The following is a 26,063-nucleotide window of genomic DNA, read 5'->3' on the forward strand; positions in this document are numbered from 1 at the left end:
TCTTATATTAGCAAACCTCCATTTTCATGAAAGAACAAACAAACAGTGTTTATAATCCAGTCAACCTCTGACCCTACACCCTGCCCTGTTTTGCATCTCACAGGCACCTGTTAAAGGGGCAGAAAAAAGGAGCATCCAGCTCCAATGAAGAAGACTCTGCTTGAGGGACTGAGATATAAAACACCCCTCATATGTTGGCAGAAATATTGCTTGTTAACACAAGTATGCACTAATGCTGGAGAGAAAAATGAAGAGGCACAGAGACAAGGAAGAAGGGAGGTTATCAAGTAAGATTGCAAAAGAGACACAGAGTAGAGAGGTGATAAGGAAGATATAGAATGGTTGCTACATGAACAGGGCTAAATTCTACTCTTGGTTACACCTGTGTGTCAGTAGAGTTCATGTGGATTTTACACCTATGTAACCAGGAGCCAAATTTGACTCATACTCTGCAAAAGACCTGAGAGTAAGCTTTGTGTGGAGTAAAAGTGCTCCAAAGATGTATAGCGGTATTGTTATTACGATAATAAATAGAAAATAAAAAACAAAGATTTCACTTGGCCCAGGGTAATTACTGGGAAATTGGAGGAGAGGGTTTGTTTGTGTTTTTTTCCTTCTTCTAAAGGTGATAAAGTTCAGCAAAGCAGGAAAGGGGAGGGAAATATATTTTGCAACAAAGCCTTGAACAACGTTCCTCTAGAGCTGCAGGCACTGAGTTGAAAGGGGAATCAAATCCTCTGAAAAAACCAAGGAATTCTGCAAAGACAGCAGTGTCTCCCAAAGGTCAGGCAAGAATTTAAAAGGCCGGGGGGGGGGGGGGAGGGAGGTGTGAATTTGCCAGGACGAAGCTAGGAGGGACAAGCTATAACTATGTTATTGAACAAAAAAAGTGCCTGTATGGCTCCCTGAAAGAATTTTTTTTTCATAAAACCCAGATTTCAAAATTCTCATCCACTTTTATCTATTCTATGGAAACGCTTTTTATAAGGGTAAGCTTGCTTGCTAATCAAATCTGAGATAAAGCATTTCCCTATCTTTGAGAAAGTTGTAAGTTCACAGGGTAACTATACAAAGAAAAATAAGCAGAATACTTCCTTTGTCTTCTCAAAGAGAAACCTTTTATGCTTTTTAAAGCTGATTTTTTAAAAAAATTTCAATTGATAGAGAATTTCGTGCTAGTGTCAGCTGATTGCACTGGAGACTAAAATCCTCTGATAATTCAGTAAATTAGCACCAGTGCTGCTTATCCCTCCACTGACCAGCCAACATACCCTCAACCCAGTCCTGGAAAAGCCATCTCTGGGGCGACACGATATTCTGTGCCCCATTTAATCCTTACCTTCTCTGCAAAGACTGCCAATAAACGGGCTGATTACTAACAGTATTACAGTAGTGCCCACTGTGCGCTAGGCACTTTCCATGCACACAAGAAGACACAGTCCCGGCCAGGATGAGTTTACAATCTGAGCGCACCAGCAACCCATGAAAGGGGGCAGGTGGGCAAGTGAGATAAAACATACAGCCCAAGCATTTTTACAAATCAGCATCAACTATCCCCAAGTGTGCCTACCTATTATTAGTTGGTCAATTTCTTATAGTCATCACACTAGAAATGGGTCTTGGGGAGGGATATGAAGGATGACACGGGAGTGGCCTTACAGACTAGTCCAGGGAGGATGTTCCATACAAGAGGGATGATGTAGAGAAAAGTGCACAGACAGTTCTGGGAAGATGATGACAATTATAGGGGTGTTTCTGCCGACGCAGGCTACTAGGAAATGGACGGGAACCTTCGAACCAGTTACATAAAGGACACAAAAGAGTCATGGCATAGCAATTCTCAATCACTGCAGATCTTGGCTGGTTTCAACCTGGTAACCTAGAAGTGACAGGCCACATGTCCAGCATCAATGAACATAGTTGCCCGATTTCCCCCCCCCGCTGACACACGTTATACCCCTGCCAAAAAAAATCCATTTGATTTTCGATTCTCCAGCAAGCAGGCAAACTGTACACAAGCACCGGGAACAAAAAGCTGGGCACCTGGCTGAACAGTAACTCTCTGTACTGCCATTGGAATTGGATGCCTGGCTCCTTGCTCCCTGTAGCATGGCTCGAGTGTACTGCAGAAGCTACATGCTCAGCTTCTTTGGGAAAAGGAGCCCCGCACTTCTCTTCCAGTAGTCAGTGCTCCCTCAGTGTTGTGAGCAACATGGCTGTGCTACAGGCCCTGGGAAAGCTCTGGTCCCATCTGCTCACCCTCTGGTTTGCTTTCAGCCATCAATAGAGGGCACAATCTGATCAGTTACAATTGTCCGTCTATGTTCGTGAAGACCTGCAGGAGCCAGCATTGTAAGGGGTATCCCATTTCTGTCCTACATACCTCATGGATGCTGAATACACAGACTGGTGGACGATTGTCAATAGACAACTGGGGCAGCTTAGGTCTCCGCACAAAGCCTGCAGTTCACATTTACCACTGCAATGTGCAGTGTGTGACCGACAGCCAACAGCAAACAAAGATAAGGGCTTTGATTAGTTCTTGATGAATGAACATGATGACCCTGTTGAAAACTGTCTTGGCTGCCGAAGGAGTGGTGTGCTCAGGTCACCATTGGGACAGATATTGCCATCTCAGGCACTATCTTCTCTGTAACGCTTTTACCTTACAAATAAATGTATTTTGCTTTGTGGAGGCTGGTTGGTAGGTGGTGTACACTGCTGTGAGCCCTGGAAAAAGGATAACCACAGGTGCTGGACCCTGATAGGGAAATCACAGAGAGGAGTAAAGGGACTGCAAGCCTAAATTCCCAGTCTGGAGCAGGAGAGATGTCTCTGCCCGAGAGAGGTGACGACTGGGAGCCTGAAACCAATAAATGTTCCTGCACGCATGCTAAAAGATCATCAGGTGTCACCCATCAATCTTATGGAGTCCTAGTAGGCCCTGAGTCAGTTTAAAGTCAGCCTTTTTATGCCAACAGCCCTTAGGTTGTCTGTTGGTCTCTGGAAAATCCAGTTTGAATCAGTATAGGGAAGTCTTCTCAGGGCGTGGTACCTCTCTGGGGGTGTTTACAACCCCAGTGATTTGCCGCAGCCTCTGCAAAGAACTGAACACAGTGGAAGGCAATTAAGGCAAATCACTGGGGTTGAAAACACCCCCAGAGAGGTACCACGCCCTGAGAAGGCTTCCCTATACTGGTTCAAACTGGATTTTCCAGAGACCAACAGACAACCTAAGGGCTGTTGGCATAAAAAGGCTGACTTTAAACTGACTCAGGGCCTTCTTTCTGACCCAGCAAATGGACAGGACCAGCTGTCCAACGGGGGAGACACCAACCTGGCGGAAGTGTTTGAAAGACTTTGGCCTACTAGGACTCCATAAGATTGATGGGTGACACCTGGTGAGCTTTTAGCATGCATGCAGGAACATTTATTGGTTTTTGTATGTCTTCTCTGTAATGCTTTTACCTTACAAATAAATGTATTTTGCTTTGTGGAGGCTGATTGGTAGGTGGTGTACGCTGCTGTGAGCCCTGGAGAAAGATAACCACAGGTGCTAGACCCTGATAGGGAAATCAGAGAGGTGTAAAGGGACTGCAAGCCTAAATTCCCGGTCTGGAGCGGGAGAGATGTCTCTGCCCGAGAGAGGTGACAACTGGGAGCCTGAAACCTTAAGTGGATGTCCTTGCAGAAGGCAAGGAGGGGTTCAAAGGTGCAGTTAACCTGAAACTGGGAGAGTTATATAGCCCGTTTAAGGGAGCTTCTGTTCTCTCACGAGCTAAACATGTATCTGGGCAATAGCAGACTCCACACAAGCACTGGGGTGGTTTTAAATATTCAAATATATATTTTTAAAAGTCTTGGTGACAGAAAGTTGGCACTTGGTGCAACAATGACCGACAGCAGGTCCCTGCTCAGACAGGAGTGCCCATTTTGCATACAAGTTGTAAATTAACCAGGATTTTCTATTCCTCTTATTCCAATAAAGTCTCTTCTTATCACTTGCATGGAATTAAAGCAGTGGGTCAATTATCCACATGATCACTAGGATCCCTCTCACACCCTGTCTAACATGTCAGGTCTTACAGAAATATTAGTCTCCTTTAGATGTACCAATCTTTTATCATGGAGACTCTCCCCTGGGCTCTCTGATTTCATTCAGAATTACAGCCTTCCCTTTTCATTAAAAGACAACTTTGTGCAGGCAGTGATCAGGTTACCCAATAACATCAGGCTAAAGAGATCAAGATAAGAAGATGGACACCCTGTTATTTAATAAATGTTATTTGAGCCCTTAGGTTTTGATCAAATTAAACAGGAAACCAAATTAACCAATGGATGAATTCAGTGGAAGATACCTTGCATGGTGGAATACTTTGTGTACCATTAATATAAATTCTAGCAATCCCTTTACAGATGTAAAATATGGCAGCTTATCCATAAACAAACCCATACACACCCCATCACACACTCACCTGCCTTTATAAAAGGACTGCTGGAAATGTCACTTAAGCTCACAGGAAGAGAAGACAAAAAGAAAAGGAGTACTTGTGGCACCTTAGAGACTAACAAATTTATTTGAGCATAAGCTTTCGTGAGCTACAGCTCACCTCATTGAATGCATGCAGTAGGAAAGAGAACAGACTCTTGTAATGCACTTATGATAGCATCTGAATGCACTTTTGTATAATTTTTTCTGGGGACAAATTCTCTAGAGCAATTCATATTTCTGGACCCATCTGAAAGTCACTTTAGTCTATTATGATTTTTAAAAACACAAATATTCTGGAGGTGAGAGCACATTCTGAAAAGCTGCGTAGCTACAATACCCCGAGAGGGAGAGGGGAAGGGGAATTAGACTGGATTATGATATTGCTATTATTATCAATTTATTTTTATTACTGTACTGCCTAGATACATCCTGAAATTTGCGAGACAGCTTTGCAGCCTACAAGCCTGACCCTCAGGACAATGAAAAAAATCCTGAATTTATTTTTAGCATCAGAAAAAGGCTAAACTCAGTCATCAGGATTGAGACAATATGGTGCCTGCAATTTCATGATGTAACAGGATAAAAATTTTGTTCCACCACTGGCAGAGAATCAACCCCTGATCTTTCCCAAGGTGAGAGGCAGAAGTGGCTCCACTGTCAGTTATTTGGCAAGAAAACTGATTCAGTCATATTGAGAACGATGGAGAGGAGGAAATAACCTATCCATATCATCTATAAATCCAGGTGTGAAGGTATCACTGCTTAGTATATGCACTAGGTTGGAGTTGATGTGTTTATTTTTAAAGATAGTGGAAGGAATTCAGTTAAGGTGGCAACATAGCACGTAATTATTTGTCTCAAAAAAGAGTTTTATGTGCATTACTGATTACATTTATTGACTTAAAAAAAAAAAAACCCCACCAAGATCACACAAGAAATAAGTGGCAGGACTAGGAGAATCTAGGAGCCTGAACTTCCAGTCCCTGGCTCTAACCACCAACCTGCACTCTCTCCCTCAGCAAAAACAGGAGACATACTCACCCTTCCCAAGCTGCACAAAACCAAGGGTGATGATCAAAGCAAGAGCCAGCAGTTTCGCCGCTGCAAAAGCATCCTGGACACGGGTAGCGGCTTTCACGCTGTAACAATTCACCGCTGTGAGAAACACTAAAGACAAAGACATAAGGAGAGACAAATCAGTTTCCACTGCAACAAGTCTTTAGAACACAAAACATACCATGGGACTTCTCACCGGCCTTTGCTTTCCGTTAAAATTTAGTAAACACAAATTGCTTCAAAAGAAAGAACGAACGAAAGAACAGAGCTTACAACTGCATCCATCTTAGGACTTTCCTGCTTTCTAAAGACTTGGTAGAAAATCTCTGTATTGGGGTGGGCAAATTTTTTGGGCTGAGGGCCACATCGGGATGGCGAAACTGTATCGAGGCCTAGGTAGGGAAGGTTGTGCCTCCCGAAACAGGCTGGCCCCTGCCCCTATCTTCCCCCTCCCACTTCCCGCCCCTTCACTGCCCCCCCTAAGAACCTCCAACCCAACCAACCTCCCTGTTCCTTGACCGCCCCCTCCCGGCATCCCCCGCCCCTAACCATCCCCCCACCCCCTATCCACCCCCCCCGCTCCCTGTCCCCTGACCACTTCCCCCCCCAGAATCTCCGCCCCATGCAACTGCCCCCCGCCCCCTGACAGGCCCCCCGGGACTCCCACGCCTATCCAACCACCCCCTGCTCCCTGACTGATACCCCCCAGAACCTCCACCCCATCCAACTGCTCCCTGACAGGCCCCCCAGGACTCCCATGCCTATCAAACCACTCCCTACTCCCTCCCCCCAACCGCCCTCCCTGAACCTCTGCCCCATCCAACCGCCCCCTGCTCCCTGACTGCCCCCCAGGACCCCTTGCCTCTTATCTAACCCCCTCCCCCTCCCCCCGCTTCCCGCCCCCTTACCATGCTGCTCAGAGTGGCAGGACAGGCTTATTGGAAAGCCTGGGAGGTGGGCGGGCGCAAGGCTGTGGGGGAGGGCCCGGGGACAAGCCTCCCCGGCTGGGAGCTCAAGGGCTGGGCAGGACAGTCCCGCGGGCCGGATGTGGCCTGCGGGCCGTAGTTTGTCCACCTCTTCTCTATATTATTATTAGAGTATATTATATTAAGTAGTAACCCTATGTTATTTAATGTAGTAGAATCCCTCCATATTATCCACAAAGTCAGAGATCTCTAGTCCCTGAGAATACTTATCTGACACCGGGTCTACATACTCCCTGGAGTATATTATTCCGTATAGTCCAAGGTTACGGGTGAGGGACTAAAAATAAATATTTAAGATATAGTAGTTTTGGGATGAATCCCTCCCCCTTCCTATTTCTTGTCTTCAGATGGTCTCTACAGATTACAACTCTCTGGAGCAGGGACATGCCCCCTTACATGGGTTGGTGACACATCATAAAAATAGTACTAACAGTAATTACTTAAAGTACATGGCTTCAATACCTCCTAAACCAACCCCATTACTCCTGTGGTCAAGCCAGCTTACATATAATAACCAAGGAAATACAGACTCCGGGAGCTATTTCTAGCGTTAATATATTACCTGTATTACAACAGCTCCCAATTGAAATTGAGGCCACATTGTGCTAGACACTCTGCAAATCCACAGGAAGAAGACAGTCCTTGCCCTGAGGTGTTTAAAGTCTCAGTAAACGAGACAAATACAGAGTGGGAGGGAAAGGGAAAGGAAAAGGAACTTGTGCAAAGTCACAATGCAGCTCAGAGGCAGAGCTGGGAATAGAAATCAGGTCTCCTGACTCCCCGACCCGCAGCGCACGGTCCACGAGATCACACTGCCTCCATATAAAAGCACAAGGCATTTTGCCACCTTTAATGTGAAAGAAAGCTGCTCACTAACAAAACCTTTTATTTCCTTTTAAGACAGTAAGTGATCACAACAGTTTTCACGCTGTGGTCACTCTCCATGTCCAGCTCCCCCATCCGGCTGGGGAGATGGGCAAGTAGCGCCAGGTGAAACCAGGGTTAATGGTATGCCATATAGTGAGCAGCAGCCCACAGTCTGTTCTATAGAACTCTCCTCTGTTTGAACCCAAATCTAAGCACATCACCTCTCCCCAATGCAGAGACACCCTATGCTTGCCCCAGAGCTTGGATCCAGTACTGCACCCAGCTCCCCCCTGCTGGCTGCAGGCCTAGATCCAGGCAGTCACTGAGTTGTCTCTGGGGCAGCTGATCTTGTTGATGTTTTTCTTGAGCCATGATTTTGCAAACGGGTTAGTTCTGATCTTCCCACATGTGGGCTGTAATGTATATTTTTAGTCTTCAGAAGCCCGATGAGTTTTCTAACAAGACAACAGAGGAGAAAGTCAGCCAAGCGGGGTGGTATATGTTCCAGGATGGGTCAAACTAGACCCCAGGCTACTGGCCATCCCAATGCATGGCTGTCACCAGTTTACTTTTTGCAACAGGCATCTGCCTACAAATCACAAAGCAACCCCCATCCCCTATCAAACTCCTGTCAGCACAACCTGGACTCACAGGATCCTCAGCCAAACACAGCAACACTTCCCCAAGATATGTAATATACAAGTCATTCATTCACTTCCCAGTTACACCTTTCATGCTGTGGGTAGGACTGGTGTGATTTTGGAGGCTGTGGGACAGAAGAGAGTGAGAACGGGCTACAGATTCACACACACCAGCTTCCCTGGCAGTCTGATCAGAAAGAAAAAGAGAGACAACAGACAGGAGTCGCTGTCAGCACCATGTGACAGTCCTGATCCGGACTGCACTCACTGGTTTTCTCTGTGGAAAGTAGGGGAGGGGCAACATGGTATCAGGCGTGCCCAGCTGACTGTCCTGGAAGAAATTAACAGGGGACGTGCCTGTGCAAAGATAGGGTGGATGGCGGAGAGCCGTGCAGTCACACCACCAAGGAGAATTATTATATTCTTCTATCCACAGGCAAGGATGAGACAGTCACATTTTTATCTCTTTCCACTTTGTTCCGATGAAATCAAGGCAACACAGCCTACCACGCACAAAGCCTTCCCCAAGGGTCTGGGAGGGCTAAGGTGGTCCTACCCCTCCAACTCTACATCTTGCCGACCAGCTCTTCTCCTTCCACCCACCCACTGACGGGGTGCAGCAAAGGGTTCTGTTTCAGAGGTGGGGAGAGCTGATTTGCAGATGGGAAACCCCCAAGCCAGGTGGTACTTTCCACAGAATTTTTAAAGAAAGATGTGATTATTCTCTTAAGTATTCCGCCCACCTCCCCCCAAGCTAGTCAGTGACGCCTCTCAGCTCCCTGCACTCAGCCTGGCCAGAGAAATCCACAGGAGCTGGAGTCCAAGAACACTGAGAGGCAAGGTCCTATCCAGCACTACCAGCAGCTGAACTGCTTTATCACTGTATCACAATAGTGCCCAGGCACCCCAAGAAGGCAGCTGAGCCCCAATGTGCTAATATCACTATTGTAGATATTAAGAAAAGATGATCCCTTCCTCAAACAGCTGTTTGTGCAGGGCTGTGAAGAGCCTTACTGAGCCTTCTATCCATAACAGGTCAGAGTTTACATTCCAGGTACAGCAGACATAGCATGGGTGAGATGCTTGCTTGCGTTGGAGGGGGTTTTCCATTCTCAAATATTGGTGGGGTGCTCATTTCCTTTTCTTTGGGGGGGGGGGTGGTGGAAGGAGGCGGAACATAGGGGCTGAGATCTTGAATAGTATAGTCACCCATGGACTTCCAGCCTGAACACTGAAGTGATTAAAAAGCTGATTTTTCTCCTCTGGCCATTTGAAATAGCCACCCCAGGGAGAGCTGTGCAGAAAGTTTAGGCATGTGGAAACTGCTTAGATTGCACAAATTGCTAGACACATTTGTGCAAGCAGTGACTTAGACGGTGCAATCGGGCATGCCATGCAGAATTTGAACAATGCTGAAAACCTGAACCTCAGCATTGATGTACCCCAAACTGGCAGAATCACACCCGAGAAGCCTCCAAACTGTATTAGTTGATATTCTATAAGCCAGCTAGTAGTAACTTTCCTCCACCTATGGACTGACATCCAAAGGTCTCCAAACAGTTAACTAAGCCTCGCAGCCGCCCCATAAGGCAACAAAGAGAGGAAAAGCTGATAATCTAAAGTGTGGTAGAGGAGGGAGCGGAAAACACACACATATACACACACTTAATATTTTGCTTTTAAATGTTCTAATTTGTTAGTTCCTGACTTGCATCTGATGGGGTCTAAACACCTGATAAAGCTTTGCCTTACTCTTCCTGGGAACATCATATTCAGAAGAAATACCCAGTGGAAGGCAAGTTCAGGGAGTTACATGACTACCATGCTTCCAGAGCTGAGAATATCGTCTGTGGTGCTGTGTGAACGTAGGTGTGCTTGCCTAAGGCCGCTCAGTACCTGACTACCGTTTCCTGTACATTTGAGGGTGCAGGGAATCACTATGCATGTGTGGATCTGACATAAATGGTTAGTGTTGCTCTTAGTGCTTGAATGAATCATCACAGTGAGTGGATTTCCTGGTGACTCAGCACAACTGAGCAAGACGGAACCATGATTGCATCATTCATTCAGACAGTATGAAAAACTCATTGTAGCACACAGCATGGTAAGGATGCTGGTCGTTCTAATGCCCAAGCTCTGCCCACCCAAGGACTGCAACAGAAGCTTGGCAGCAGCTTCAAGGCTAACCCAAATTTGTATAAAGCAGAGCAGATCACAGCCACCACCGTGCAACTTTCTACCAACGGCCGTGGTGAATTTGCCATCACTGGCCTTTTTAAATCAAGACTGGATGTGTTTCTAAAAGCTTTGCTCTAGGGATTATTCCGGGGCAGCTCTCTGGCCTGTGTTATGCAGGAGGTCAGACTAGATTATCACAACGGTCCCTCCTGGCCTGAGGATCTACGAAAGACAACGGGTACTAAAATGAAATGCTCGTTGTTGCAACTCTCTTGACAGAGGGGTTTCTTTTAAAGCTCCTGTTTCTGGAACCACGTGAATATGTGAGAATTTCAGCGTTCATTTAAAAAAAGAATTCTGGCCCTCATGGTTGTAGAGAAAAGCATGAAAGTGTGACCCAATGTAGCCTAAAGGCTCAAAACTAAAAGAACCCAAAACGTTTGTATATATCAGGGGTCAGCAACCTTTCAGAAGTGGCGGGCTGAGTCTTCATTTATTCACTCTAATTTAAGGTTTCGCGTGCCAGTAATACGTTTTAACATTTCTGGAAGGTCTCTCACTATAAGTCTAAAATATATAACTAAACTATTGTTGTATGTAAAGTAAATAAGATTTTTAAAATCTTTAAGAAGCTTCATTTAAAATTAAATTAAAATGCAGAGCCCGCCCAGACCGGTGGCCAGGACCCTGGCAGTGTGAGTGCCACTGAAAATCAGCTCGCGTGCGGCCTTTGGCACATGTGCCATAGGTTGCCTACCCCTGATATATATCATAAATTTTAAGCCCAATCTGGTGGTTTTGGGGGGACACAACCCATAAGTTTGAATGTTGGGGGTTTACAACACAAACGTTCCATCCTGACCCAGAGCTAAAGTCTCCCCACATGGTTCCTTTCAGGGCGGATGTAGTTCTGCGCTGCATCCTGCATGGGCTGTGCTTTGGCAGACCTGCTTTAATGTTGTCAAGGTTCCTTCCCCACTCTGAACTCTAGGGTACAGATGTGGGGACCTGCATGAAAGACCCCCTAAGCTTATTCTTACCAACTTTAGGTTAAAGCTTCCCCAAGGCACAGATTTCTTTCTTGCCTTGGGAACCAAGTTAGGTTAAAACCCTGATACGCTGCCACCACCAAGCGATTTAAACAAAGAACAGGGAAAGAGCCCACTTGGAGACGTCTTCCCCCAAAATATCCCCCCAAGCCCTATATCCCCTTTCTTGGGGAAGGCTTGATAAAAATCCTCACCAATTTGTACAGGTGAACACAGACCCAAACCCAAACCCTTGGATCTTAAGAACAATGAAAAATCAATCAGGCCATTTTGGGTCAGATGCAGCGAGGTTACCTTAGCTTCTTAACCCTTCACAGTTGAAAGGATTTTGCCTCTGGCCAGGCGGTATTTTATAGCACTGTATACAGAAAGGTGGTTACCCTTCCCTTTATATTTATGACAAATGTATAGGAGAGAGCATAGGATTGGGAATGGAAGGCGCTGTAGCAAGCTGAAAAACCCTTCCCCCCGCGGCAATTAAAACCCACATAACATGGCTCCTTTTTTACATATTGGTCAAGGGAGATAAGACATATCCCCGTGCCTCATTATAACACTACCAAGTGGCCTGACTTAGAGGTGATTCAGCAAAAAAAGAAGCAGGCAGCACCATCACAGCTCAGCAGGAGCACGGCCAAGAGACAGAGCACTTATCATAGAGTAACAAGTGAACACACAGCATCTACATCAATGTGTTTTCTCAGAAGGGGCACTGTCAAGTTAGCTGTTCTACAAAATGACTCCCTGCCTGGGTAGGTAAGGCAACCTTAGGGTATGTCTACACTAGGGAAAAAGGTGTGTTTAAACATGATCATTAACACACAATAGCTTCCACCTTTTAAACACACAACTCGGTGGTGAATTCTGGGGAGAACCTAGCATTCACCTCAGCTAGCAAATGTGTTAAAATACAACAACTAACCCTGTTTACATGTGGATTTCAAAACATGAGCTAACAAATACCCTTTCTCCCCGAGTGTAGACAGGCTCTTGGAGCGTTAACATTCATTTACTCCTATTCATTTAGCCATTTTGTTTCCTTTGCAACATTCCCTTTGGCCTGCACGCTAAACACTGGTCTCTTTTGTGAAAGTAGAATGAATTATATTGAAAGTATAATTCATTAAAGAAATGCTACTTGAAGGGTTTGTTGAAATATAGTTGTCAGGAAGAGAAACATTAAGGAGTGTGAGACAATGGGTCCTCAAACGAATTAACTTAGAGCTCCTACTGAGCTAGGAGATTGGTAAACCTTAGTATGCAAATAAGATATGTATGTATATTTGTAAGTTTCTGCTTTCTTTTGTCTCTTATGTTAAATTGGCTTTGGCTTAGCTGTATAAATAAGTTATCTTGAGCCTCAGAGAGGGGCTCACATCTGGGTGCATTAGCAAAGCGCTTTGCTAATAAACAGAGTGGTCTGACAAATTATGTGAGTCCTGAATCTGACTTTGACACTTTCTGATCCCTCTGCATCTCTAGTTGCACCCCAACCAGCAAGGCTGAGCTAGAGACTGGAAGGGGCTGCCTAAAAACCCTTCACCTGGTCTTAAACATAAAATGTTGTGGAAGTGTTTGTATTCATCTCATTTTTTAAATTCACCTTAAGTACCACCCTGTGATATTGGGCATTAATAGAGAAATGACATGCATCAGTTCACAGGGCTGAGAAATCCTACAATCTATGCCAGGCTCACACATTTTATGGGCTGGGGCAAGTCAGGACTTCTGTATGCCTCAGTTTCCTCATCTGTGAAACAGGAATAATAATACTTGCCTACCACACAGGGATGCTGCAAAGTTAATGTATGTAAAGTGCTTTCAGTGTTAGAAGTGCTATTCAAAGCGTTAAGGAATATTGTCTCATCTACTAGAGAGATGGATACATCATAGACCCAAGGGTGTGTCTACACTACAGAAAAAACCCACTCCCATGGCAGAATCTCTTAGATCCTGGTCAACTGAATCAGGCTCGGAGGGCTAATGCTACACAGCTAAAATAGCAATGTAGACATTCCCGCTGGGGCTGGAGCCTGGCCTCGAGGTCCTCCCCCCTCACTGGGTTGCAGAGGCCGGGTGGACATGTCCACGTTCCTATTTCTAGCCCCGTAGCACAAGCCCTGCAAGTCAGTTGACCTGGCAGCTCTGAGGCTCACTACTGTGGTGTTTTTTCTGCAGTATAGACATACTAAATAGAACAGCACCTGGGCAAGTTTCACTGAGTCTTGAGGACAAATTTCAGTGATGTTCCATTTCTTAGGAGATCTCAAGTGGAAAGGGACAGGATTCTTTAATGCCTAAAGGTTTATTCTTTTGATCTGAGACACTATGCATTAGAAGCAGGGCTTGAGTGGAAGATATTTACCCAGGGAAATTTCCATTCCCTTTAGTTCCCACTCAGCAAGTCCTAAGCTAATCACTCTATCTGAACCAAGAGGAATGGCGGTTGCCCCTCCATTAAACAGAGTCCTAGCTGACCACTGCTTTAATGGGAACAGGTGTAAAGCAGACAAGGTCATTCTGAGAAGGAGAATTTCAGCCCATGTTCAACATACATAGTGAGCTGATCCATCCTGTCTTGCTGCAAGAGCTTTACAGAACTGGGGTAACAAGAAGCTGCACTGATCTCAAGAGAGGAGACAAAGCAAACTGAAAACATTTTATTGTAAAATCCCCTCAGAGGAGGGTCTGCTCACAAGGATCCATGCACCTCTTCACCCCTTAACATGAGGTTCCTGCACTGTCCCCTCAAGAAATTTTAAGGGCAGCAGATTCCACAACGAACTGGAGGGCAAGAGGCAGAACACCCTAAAGCCCAAGGCTTTCAAAGAGAAACAGGGTGATCTTGTGGTTAAGGCATTAGATTGGGAGTCAAGGGCTATGGATTATATCGCCAGTTCTGCTCCAGTCTCCTAGCATGAACTTAGGCAAGTCACTTAATCTGTGCCTCAGTTATCCAGCTGTACAATGGGGATAACACTTTCTTACCTCACATGAGAGACTGAGGACAAATTCATTCATGTGTGCGATACTATAGTGATGGGCCTCCCCCGCCCCCTGAAGCACTTAGAACTGACCACCACTGGGAACTAGCTTTTATTAACAAATTCCTTTAAACAGAGTCCAAAGGGATTTTATTTTAAACAGGATCACCAGCTGACAGCACCATGAATAAATCCCTTCAAAAAGGGCCTAAAAAGAGTATTACTGTGCTCAGCCAGCACAGGAGAGCCCATATGGACACAGGCTCTGGGTGTTTGTAGAGCAGAGAATCTGTCCGTCCGTCCAACCTGCAGAGGTGTGGTCTGCCCAAAGCAAACATGACATTACTTATACTGGCTTGCAGGCAAACGAGGGCAATTGCATCAGAAACACCAGGCAGCTACAGTGCCACACAACACCTTAGGAATGCAGGAGAGTGAAGGAATCACACCCAAGAAAATTCATAGTAAATTCTAGTGACCTATGGATACTGGATCTGGGACAGAAAGCCAGAGCAGTTAGGACAAGGGAATACTGTTAAAAAAAGCCAAAAACACTAACAAGCAAACAGCAAACCAAGAGCCTTCTTTGGCTGTTATACTAACCCTGTACATAGGAATGGGGGGCGGGGGGGAGTGTGTGTGTGTGTGTGTGGCTCTGATTTGATCATGTGCCATCACAGAACAGGTGCTGTAAGGGAATGGGGTTTCCTAAATATGTGCACGTGAAGCATAGAGCACTAATGCCCACCTTTCGTGTCAGGAAATCAATGCTCTTTTAAACGTGAATAAAATCTCCAGACCCTGGGCCAGCATGTAAATATTGTAACTGCATGTAAAACAGATGTGACACAGTTACACAGTGACTCAATGGGAGAGCTGAGAGCGGGAAAAGAAAGTCCAGATTCTCACCGGCCTGCTCTGACTCGTACAGTTTACAGAGACTAGACACTGAGTGCACCAGTCACTGCTGAACTCCAGAAATGATGACTATCTGGTTTACTATATAGGTAACCCAGTATGGAGCTGTAGCAGTGGTTCTCAAATTTTTTTTTTTACTGGTGACCACTTTCACATAGCAAGCCTCCGAGTGCGACTCCCTTTAGAAATTAAAAGCACGTTTTTAAATATTTAACACCATTGTAAATGCTGGAGGCAAAGCAGGGTTTGGGGTGGAGGCTGACAGTTCACGACCCCCTCCCATGTAATAGCCTCATAACCCCTTGAGAGGTCCTGACCCCCAGTGTGAGAACCCCTGAGCTATAGGAAGAAAGCCCCCCCAGCTACTTCTTTCCTCCTCACATTTCATTAGCTGTATGAGTCTCAGTTTTTGGACTGTGGTGGTTACCATAATACCCTACATTTACACTGTGCTCAGGAGCCATACATTGCTTTGAAGATGTAAATTAAATGAATCCTACACTTCCATGAGAGGCGGCCAAATATCCCCATTTTAGAGCTACAGAAAGTAACGTCCTGTTCCGTCCCCCTCACCCATCCAGGACCACAGGAACAAGATGTACACATCTGTCAGGTCAGGCAGGGGTACCATACTGTCTCCTTGGGGAGGAAAGGGCCAACTCTGGCTTTATGTGACGGTGAATTAGGGCAAATCACAGCCTCTCTACCTTAGCTCCCCCATCTGGAACACTATGCAAAGGTGTTGCAAGGATTCACGTTGGAAATGTGCTTTTAGTACTGAGCATTAATTGGAAAGCCACACTTGGTCATACTCATCTGGTGCTTATATTCATCCTTTGCTACAACTGCTCCTGAAACAGTTCCAACCTGTTTACACACAGCCCCATCCTACAGCGTAGGCTATTCCTCCTGCTGTTCCCAAGTGTTGATTGAGGCCAAAACCGCTTTACTGGAAGGGATGATGCACCCATGTTCCAAAATACGTAGGAGAGATCAGACGAGTTGAACCAGGAGATGAAGAATGAAGCAGCCAACAGGAAACAACCTGGGAATGAAATGGGACCTGACACTTAAAAGAGAGAACACAGCCTGGAAAGTGCCATGCTGTAAGCCAGGAGGAAAACAGTTGCTACGTGGAAAGGGAGGTTACGTTACCCCACTCCATTTGGGACAAACAGGGGAGGACATTACCCTGTTAAACACAGGGCATGACGTGGTTTGAACCACAGAGCACTCAGTCGCAGAACCACCCACTGAAGGTAGAACAACCTGCTGTCCCCTGCAGGGCTCGTCTCAGGCCTAGGTACATAGCGACCCACCACATGAAGTTTAATCCCCATGGCGACATGATGCATCACCCTGCTGAGCCCTCTCGTAGACACAAGAGCAGCTACTCTCTGACCTCCGATATTAGTAGTGTGGTTATACAGTAATGTAAGCCCCGCTAGTCTCCAGTGTCTGTTTCTGGTAGCACCTCCAGCACAACCGAACTGTTTGTAGGGTCTAACCCTATGCTGCTAGGGGTAGGAGCATGACAGGAGGTTGGTGTAAGACGAGACAAGACTAGCGATGAAAGCAGACAGCAGGAAAAGAATGGGGAGAACAGGAGCTGAAGGACAGGGGTAACTCCAATATAAGATTACTCAAGTGAGGGCTAGCACACAGCAAGGTGGTATAATTTCTTGATGGGAGGTGTGATACGGAGATTGGCGGGCTGGGAGCACACCCACCCTCCAGCCCCGTACCCAACTGTTAGGACGGTAAAGGTACATGTTCCTGACCTTAAGCTAGGGATCTTCAGCATTCTAACCACATCTAGGTCTAGGCCCTTAAGGAGCTATAATAGGGAAACCTGGGCCCTCCCTTTCCTGTGTCCCAGCCCAGGGCCCTGTTGGATCTAGGAGTTCTCAGAGGGGGTAGTGGGTGGAGAAGACACTACCTGTAGGCCTTATCTGCCCTGTAGACCCCTCAGGCTCAACCATCTGTCTGGCTTCCTGAGAAGGATTCCTCTCTGCTGCAGCCTGTCCTCTACACTTTGCCCGAGCTTCCTAACTCCTTTTAATCCCTCAGTCAGAGCACGCTGGAGGTACCTGGACCCAGTACCGTCTTCTAACCCCTTCCGGCCCAGTATACCCCATCAGAGGGGGTCGTAAGAAGAAACGTGAATAAAGAAAGAGCCGAAATCTGCAAGCTAGCTCAGGATAGGAAAGTAGAAGACATACCTACGCTGTACCAGGTGACTGGAGGGTAGCTAATGTAATGCTGATTTTTTAAAAAGGCTCCAGAGGTGATCCTGGCAGTTATAGGGGGGTAAGCCTAACTTCAGTGCCAAGCAAATTGGTTGAAACTACAGTAAAGAACAGAATTATCAGACACACAGATGAATGATACACTTGGAAGAGTCAACATAGCTTTTGTAAAGGGAAATCATGCCTCACCCATCTATTAGAATTCATTGAGGGTGTCAACTAACACCTGGACAAGGATGATACAATCAGTACTTGGACTTTCAGAAAGCCTTTGATAAGGTCCCTCACCAAAGACTCTGAAGCAAACTATGCAGTGATGGGATAAGAGGGAAGGTCCTCTCATGGATCAGTAACCGATTAAAAGATAGGGGACAAAGGGTAGGAATGGTCAGTTTTCACAATGGAAAGAGGTAAATAATGCAGTCCCCCAAGGATCTATAGTAGGACTTGTGCTGTCAACATATACACAAGTGATCTGGAAACAGTGAGGTGGCAAAGTTTGCAGACGATAATTACTCAAGCTCATTAAGTCCAAAGCTGACTGAAGAATTACAAAACTGGACAACAAAATGTCCAGATGAAATTCAGTGTTGGTAAGTGCAAAGCAATGCACACTGGAAAAAATAATCCAAACTATACATATAACATGATGGGGACCAAATGAGCTGTTACCACGCAAGAAAGATCTTGGCGTCATTGTGGACAGTTCTCTGAAAACATCTGCTCAATGTGCAGCGGCCGTCAAAAAAAGTTAATGTTCGGAACCATTAGGATAGCTAATGGAAAATATCATAACGCCACCATATAAATCCATGGTACGCTCACATCTTGAATACTGCATGTAGTTCTGGTCACCTCATCTCAAAAAAGCTGTGTGAGGATTGGAAAAGGTAAGAGACGGGCAACAAAAATAATGAGGGGCGTGGGACAGGTTGGGCACGAGGAGAGATTAAAAAGACTGGGACTGTTCATCTTAGAACAGAGACGATGAAGCAGCAACAGGATGTGTGCAGAAAGTGAGCAGGGAACCATTATTGACCCCTTCACATCACACAAGAACCAGGAGTTACCCCAATGAAATTAATAGGCAGCAGGCTTACAACAAACAAAATTAAGTACTTCTTCACACAACACACAATCAGCTGTGAACTTGTTGCCAGATGATATCGGTTTCCCCTGTGCAGTTCTTGGGTGTCTTGGTGGTGGGGTGGCGGTGTGTGATCGTTGCGGAGCCCTGGAGGGCGGGTGTGTGCGGGGGTTTGGACGCAGGGGGTGGCCGACGCCCTGTTTCCTGGCGGCTGGTGGCCTGGCCCTTCCCCCCGGCGGGGTGGGAGCTGGAGGGTTGGAGAGCGGGGGAGTCGGGTGACCTCCTGGCCCGGGGGGGGATGGGGCCCGGGGGGGGCTGGGGGGAGTTTCAGTTTGGGGCTGGCTGGAGATGTGGGGTGGGGGGCAGGCGTGGTTATCTGGCTCCCGGCCCCCCCAGGGTGGACCCAGCTAGGGGGTCCGGTTCTCTGCATCTGCGGGCTCTGTTTTGGACCATGTTCCTGTCATCTGGTGGACCTCTGTTTTGCTGGCTGGCTGAGAGTCACGTCTGGCTGCGGGGTTGGGGTGCAGGACCCTCTGGCTTCCCCGAGACCCCGCCTGAGCTCACACAGCTTCCACCTTCCTGGGTCTGACCTTGGAGCATTCAGCATCCTCTGCCCCTCCCTGTGCTTCCCACAGCGAGTCCGCTCGGGCGGGGCTCCTGGGGAGGCTGGGGGGTCCTGCGCCCCAGCTTTGTGGTCAGGCATGGCTCTCAGCCGGCCAGTGGAGCAGAGGTTTGTTGGACGACGGGACCATGGTCTGGAGCGGAGCTTGCGGGTGCGGTGGGTGGGGCCCCTTGGCTGGGTCCATTTTGGGGGGCGGTGAGCCGGACGGCCACGTCTGCACTTTGCTCCATGTCTCCAGCCAGCCCCGGGCTGACTCTCTCCGGCCCCCCCTCCTCTGGGCTTTGTCCCTTTCCCGGGCGGTCGCCTGGTTCCTTTGTTCTCCGGCCCTTTGGCTCTCGCCTTGCGGGGGGCGGAGGGCCGGGCCGTCAGTTGCCAGGGGGCAGGGTGCTGGCCATTCTCTGTGTCCGGGCCCCTGCACGCGCCTGCCCTCTGGGGTGCTGCGGTGGTCGTGCACCCTTGCCCCACAGCCTGGATGCTTGGGAGCTGCGTGGGGGAGGCTGGGGTGCCCCCGCACTGTTCAGAGGAGACACTGAGAGCAGTCCCACTTCGTCACACAAGTCATGCCTGACTAATCTAATTGCCTTCTATGACAAGATAACTGGCTCTGTGGATGAGGGGAAAGCGGTGGACATGTTGTTCCTTGACTTTAGCAAAGCTTTTGACACGGTCTCCCACAGCATTCTTGCCAGCAAGTTAAAGAAGTATGGGCTGGATGAATGGACTCTAAGGTGGATAGAAAGTTGGCTAGATTGTCGGGCTCAACGGGTAGTGATCAATGGCTCCATGTCTAGTTGGCAGCCGGTATCAAGTAGAGTGCCCCAAGGGTCGGTCCTCGGGCCGGTTTTGTTCAATATCTTCATAAATGATCTGGAGGATGGTGTGGATTGCACCCTCAGCAAGTTCGCAGATGACACTAAACTGGGAGGAGAGGTAGATACGTTGGAGGGTAGGTATAAAATACAGAGGGCCCTAGACAAATTAGAGGACTGGGCCAAAAGAAATCTGATAAGGTTCAACAAGGACAAATGCAGAGTCCTGCACTTAGGACAGAAGAATCCCATGCACCGCTACAGACTAGGGACCGAATGGCTCAGCAGCAGTTCTGCAGAAAAGGACCTAAGGGTTACAGTGGTTGAGAAGCTGGATATGAGTCAACAGTGTGCCCTTGTTGCCAAGAAGGCCAATGGCATTTTGAGCTGTATAAGTAGGGGCATTGCCAGCAGATCGAGGAATGTGATCCTTCCCCTCTATTCGACATTGGTGAAGCCTCATCTGGAGTACTGTGTCCAGTTTTGGGCCCCACACGACAAGAAGGGATGTGGAAAAATTGGAAAACGTCCAACGGAGGGCAACAAAAATGATTAGCAGACTGGAACACATGAGTTATGAGGAGAGGCTGAGGGAACTGGGATTGTTTAGTCTGCGGAAGAGAAGAGTGAGGGGGGATTTGATAGCTGCTTTCAACTACCTGAAAGGGGGTTCCAAAGAGGATGGATCTAGACTGTTCTCAGTGGTAGCAGATGACAGGACAAGGAGTAATGGTCTCAAGTTGCAGTGGGGGAGGTTTAGGTTGGATATTAGGAAAAACTTTTTCACAAGGATGGTGGTGAAGCACTGGAATGGGTTCCCTAGGGGATGGTGGAATCTCCTTCCTTTGAGGTTTTTAAGGTCAAGCTTGACAAAGCCCTGGCTGGGATGATTTAGTTGGGGATTGGTCCTGCTCTGAGCAGGGGGTTGGACTAGATGACCTCCTAAGGTCCCTTCCAACCCTGATATTCTATGATATCATGAAGGCCAAAAGTATATTAGATAAGTTCATGCAGAATAGGTCCATCAGTGGCTATTAGCCAAGATGCTCAGGGATGCAACCTCACAGTCTGCTGGTCTCTGAACTCCTGGGTCTCAGAAGCTGGGACTGGAGAGACAAGGTGGGTGATGTAATATCTTTTATTGGACTGACTGGCGGGCATGGATCACTCAATAATTTCCCTGTTCTGTTCATTCCCTCTGAAGCACCTGGCACTGGCAACTGTCAGAAGACAGGATTCTGGGCTAGATGGACCATTGGTCTGATCCCATGTGGCCATTCTTATGTAAGAGAGTTGGCAACGATTGTCCTCTTACCCTTCTTTAGGCAGGGAAAGTCCGTCTCTCGGGCAGGCAAGCCAGCACCTTTGACCAGAACTCACACAGTTAGGAGAGATAGAGACACCCCACTTTCCCAATCAGGAACAAAGACTCTTGCTTAGTCACAGATGAGAAAGTCTGCCTTCAGCAAAGCTAAATCTTGCATGGGGAGGTAAGAGATTTGATAGGATTGAATTCCTGGAGCTAGCTAAAGAGGACAAAGGGAAAAGGGAAAGCATGCTCCCTAATAAATGCTGACTGCTCCTTATGTTGCTGCCCAGACACAAGCACTTTAAATTCACAGAGGGAACCTGGCCAGATTGGAATCACAGGCATCAAGGGCAAACCTAGGGTGAGGTGAAAGTGCCAAATGGAGATGGTTTCATACAGATCATCATTTTTTGTAAACATTGGGAAACCTGCTCTCTAAGTCAAACCCCGGTCCGGTAAACATGGACACTAGTAAGTCCTCACTTGGATTCATTTCCTGGAGAGCAGTCTGTTGCTCTGTGAAGAGTTTTAGTGTGAGGTGAAAAAAGTGTTGTCATTTAATAGATCTATTCTTCCACCTGGTCAGCTCTGCATGCACTACAGCCAGTGGGGCACTGGTGCTTGTTTAAAAAAAATAAAAAATAATAAAAAAAAAAAATAAAAAATCCCTGTTAAGTGATTCTATCAACAGCGGGCTTCATGCAGTTTAATTTTTCTTACCCCCTCCATTAATTGTAAATAAAGGGAATTTGTTCTGTTTTTACACCCTAGATGGCACTGACATGGCTTCCATGGAAACAGAGTCCCAACAGACTGGTGTTTAAATAGAAATGGATTCCTGGAGATTCACACAGGGGTAACCTATGGAAATTATTGACAAATACCGAGTGAACAGTACACTGGAAAGAGCAACTTTCAGATACTTCAGTTCAGAGATGATGCACTCGAATCAGAAATGGATCACTGGCTGTGCTTTACCATTTAACCTCCTTGTTCAACACTGTGCTGTTCAAAAACAGGCCTCTGTCTCTCATCCAATTGCTCCTCCTTCTGTGAATTCACAGGACCAGATCTGTGATGTCACAATCAATGCAATGGCAACAGACATACATCCTAAAACCAGAAAGATTCAAATTTTTGGTTTAGACACAAAACTGAGGTGGAGGGGGAAAGGACAAGGCATTTAAACGAAACAGAAATGCAGCTTTTCTTTAAAAAGAAAAAGGCAACATGCTGTTTTACTCCAACCAACTGGACATCTTAGTATGTAAGCGGACACAGCTCTCACATCAGTGGCGCATTTCTACAAGAAGGTAGAGGACCTTTCCAGGCACACTAGCAGCTTGCAAGCAGAACCAAAGGGAACGATGATCAGAGTCAAATGCAGTTTGTAAATCAGTAACGCCTATACACCCCTCATCCTTCCTGTGCCAAAACTCTTTGGCTTTTTCCAGTAATTTATCTAATAGTAAAAATCTGCTCTGTGATTGATTGACTGGGCAGAAACCCGGCTTGCTGTAGACAGTGTAGATTCGTTATGGCGGGCTTAACATGCTCATGAAGATCCAGCATGAAGTTTGCTTGGAATGGAAAGCAAAGTGATGCTGTGGTGACTGGAACACACCAGGGCATCACCCTTCCCTTTCCAAAACGGGAGAATAATCCCACAGCACCAGTCACCGGTAGTTTCTCATGAATCCATATTTTGTTGATAATATGGGTCAGCTTTCCAAGACAGAATCCTCACCATGCTTCATCAACTCAGCAGCTACGCCACAAATACCAGCAGCGTGGGCATTCTTGATCTTACAGGCTGCACATCAAACTTCCTCAACCGTAACATCCTCTGAATTACACTGAGGGGCGGTGACTGGATCCTCCTGGCGCTGCGGATCTGCAGCTCTGATGGGGCAGTTAAGAAGCTCCTGAAAGCGTTCTTTCCATCTCTTCAGACATTGGAAAGAGGTCACACCTTCATATTTAAATACACACTACTTAACAGCACTGACAAGAGATGGATCCTAAAACAGAGGACAGAGTAACTCTGACAGCTGCCTTCCAATCTGCATGCTGCAAGTGCTCACTCACTATTCAAGAAGGTATTACACACATTCCCTGTGTAACTGAAAATATCTGCTGATAATTTCTCAGGACACTCACGGATTTCATAATTATGTGAAAAGAAGAAGAAAATATTTCCAGCCTCTTCTGAGCTGGGCAAACCAGCACAGCAAGTGCTCATGTGCTGCCGAAGAGAAAAAAAGTGATCAAGAGTTCTACAGTATATACACAACAAAACTCGCAGAACTGACGATTTGATCTTAGGTGCATTTACAAATGTCTATCGCCATAACATCTAGGAACAGAACAAAAGCAATATAGTATCACAGAAGCATAATATTAGAGCTGATTGATCCTTGTAAAAGGATCACTGCAGTTGCCAACTAGTTTGGCTCATTGGTTAGAGAATCACGTTTGTTTGTTTTTCCAGTGGGTGGTGGTAGGTGATTAAGAGGTGGCCATCCTTAAAGCGGAGTCTGACCCATAAAGGGTAGGGTGGGGGAAAAAATTCCTCCACACTCACATAACTTGAAAAAAGCAGATCTGATTTCAGTTAAAAGATGAATAATTTTTTGGAAAGTTTAAGTGGTAGATCATACAACTTAGCATTGTTAATAGGGTTTTATATGTACAAAGTGCTCTGTTGGGATTAGCTTCCTGATCCTCAACAAACGTCAAGTAGGTGAGTGAAGCATCAGATGTGCCAAAAAAAAATTATGTTTTATCTGGCATGCAATTTTCACTATTGCCATGAGGAATTCAAGATAGCTGCTTTGGATGCAGATAAGCATTTTGCAATTTCAGACAAAAATATCACTCATATGCCTTTTTGATTTGTATCGATGTGTACATTCATGGCACGAGAATTTTTGGACAGGTTTGGAAATTCAGCCAGGTGAAGTTTGGATAGAAGAGGGATGGGAGACAAGAAACAATAACTAGACCAAATGAGAAACTTCAGGATTTCATAAATTTTTACTCAAACTGAATGCTTCCCTCATTCTGACCCCATTCTTAAAAGCACCAGTTTTATTTCCATAGCTACAAAACCACCTTTATCTTCAAGATTGGGCTACTTCTGATGCATTCTCCAATTTCTCATTTTCAGCAGCAATCTTTGGGAAGGTGGCTGCACTGTAGCATCAAGCAACAAATTCAAGGTTGTGGACTTTATGAAAAATTCCAAACAGGTTTCGGCCTGAATCATGCTACTTAGCTTGCCTTGCAAAGAGCCAGGAATCAGCTCCCTATGCTAGCTGGCAACAGCCTGCTTCATTACGCTCATTTTGACCATGGGACTCTTGGAATGTCTGAAATCCCGCAGTTAAAGTCGCTGAGAGGGATCCTGGTGGGTTTCTCTGGAAAAGTCATTCCAATTCATGAGAAGTTTAGAAATCAAAACCCTGAAGGACTCCGCAGAAAATACAGAGTATTTAAATGCAATAAAATGTAATGGGATATTTTTGTGGAAACCAAGTCACAAAGGTGCCAACAAGTGCAAGCTGTGCTACCTGGGTCCTCCCTCTCTTCCCATTTTTGTACCTAGCCCTGTCTAGTCTCAGCTCTGTTGCTGTCAGGAGCTAATATTACTCTTCAAAGCATCAAGCCATCCTTGCAGGGGCAGGTTAATTCTGAACATCAGTGGTGCAGAATAAACCCACCCAAGACGGACCAGCAGAATATTTATTTTGTGCCTGTCCACTGACTGCAAATACCAAATGAATTTGCAATCCAGCAGATGGTTATTTGGTCTGCTGTTTACAGTGAAGTTAACGAAGCATCATGCTTGCATGATATAAACACACCTGTTCCACAGCGAGTATAGTTTTCAGCTGAAATGCTGCTATTGAATATTCACCTTCTTATAGGCCTGGACCATGACTCAGCATAGCACTTAAAGCTAACAGGGTGTTTAAATCTTTTGCTGAATCAGGGTTTTTAATAGAATGCTCATTCTTAAGCCCATCTGTGAGGAGAGCCGCTAGTAATGTCCATACCTCTCATCTACTCCACGCGTCATCCCACGCAGTGCAGCTCTGCACGGACTGCTGCAAATTCTTCAACTATTAGACTCTCTTAGACAGAAAAAAGACAGATGAAAAGTAATTGATCATTTAACTTGCAGTGATGTGCTTGCATGAGGGATACCTGCTGTGTTATTTGCAGGGGGAGGAAAGGGAGTCTGAAAAGTCTACATACCAGATGATGACTGCTACAGTTTTGGCAGCGGCAGAGTTTGTCATTGGATTATTAGCAGGAGATGAACATAGGCAATTAATGAGTGACAAAATAATTTAAAAGCCAAAGAAACAGTCACTGTTTTGACATTCAAGGTCAAGAATAAAACAAAAGTCTGTATAAAAGCAGCAGCAGCAAAAGAGAAGCGGAACAGAAAATTGTGATTTCAAGTATTTTGTTGAAAATAGTTTAAGTGGAAGTTAAAAGGTTGTTTTACACAACCAGCCGTATATAAAGCATATGCGGCAGGCCATATAAACTGGGAATGGAGTTTGTAGGGGACACAAGGGTTCTTCTGTTTAGAGCGAAGTTATATGTAAAGTGACTACCTTACACAGCATGTTTAGTGTCTTGACAGTAACACACCCAACTCCCAATTTAAAACTGTTCCTTGAGTCATCTCCCCTTCAAGCATAGTTTTACCTGCCTCCTTACTCACCACCACTAACATTCGGATTGGGGAGATTCTGGGGGTTCAGAACCAGTATATCAAGGTCCTCCAGCCACAAGTGTGTGA

The 26,063-nt window shown here is 46.1% G+C and overlaps 1 protein-coding gene across 1 annotated transcript in view; it reads right to left on the bottom strand.

Moving 5' to 3' along the window:
* Positions 1-26,063, bottom strand: part of SLC7A5 (solute carrier family 7 member 5) — a 58,212-nt gene that overhangs the window by 26,444 nt on the left and 5,705 nt on the right. Inside the window, exon 3 of the mRNA XM_043526269.1 lies at positions 5,534-5,659. Within this exon, the coding sequence (XP_043382204.1) occupies positions 5,534-5,659 (126 nt within the window). The remainder of the gene's footprint in view (positions 1-5,533; positions 5,660-26,063) is intronic.

The sequence above is a fragment of the Chelonia mydas genome, chromosome 12 (assembly GCF_015237465.2).
Source record: "Chelonia mydas isolate rCheMyd1 chromosome 12, rCheMyd1.pri.v2, whole genome shotgun sequence".
Lineage (NCBI taxonomy): Eukaryota > Metazoa > Chordata > Testudines > Cheloniidae > Chelonia > Chelonia mydas.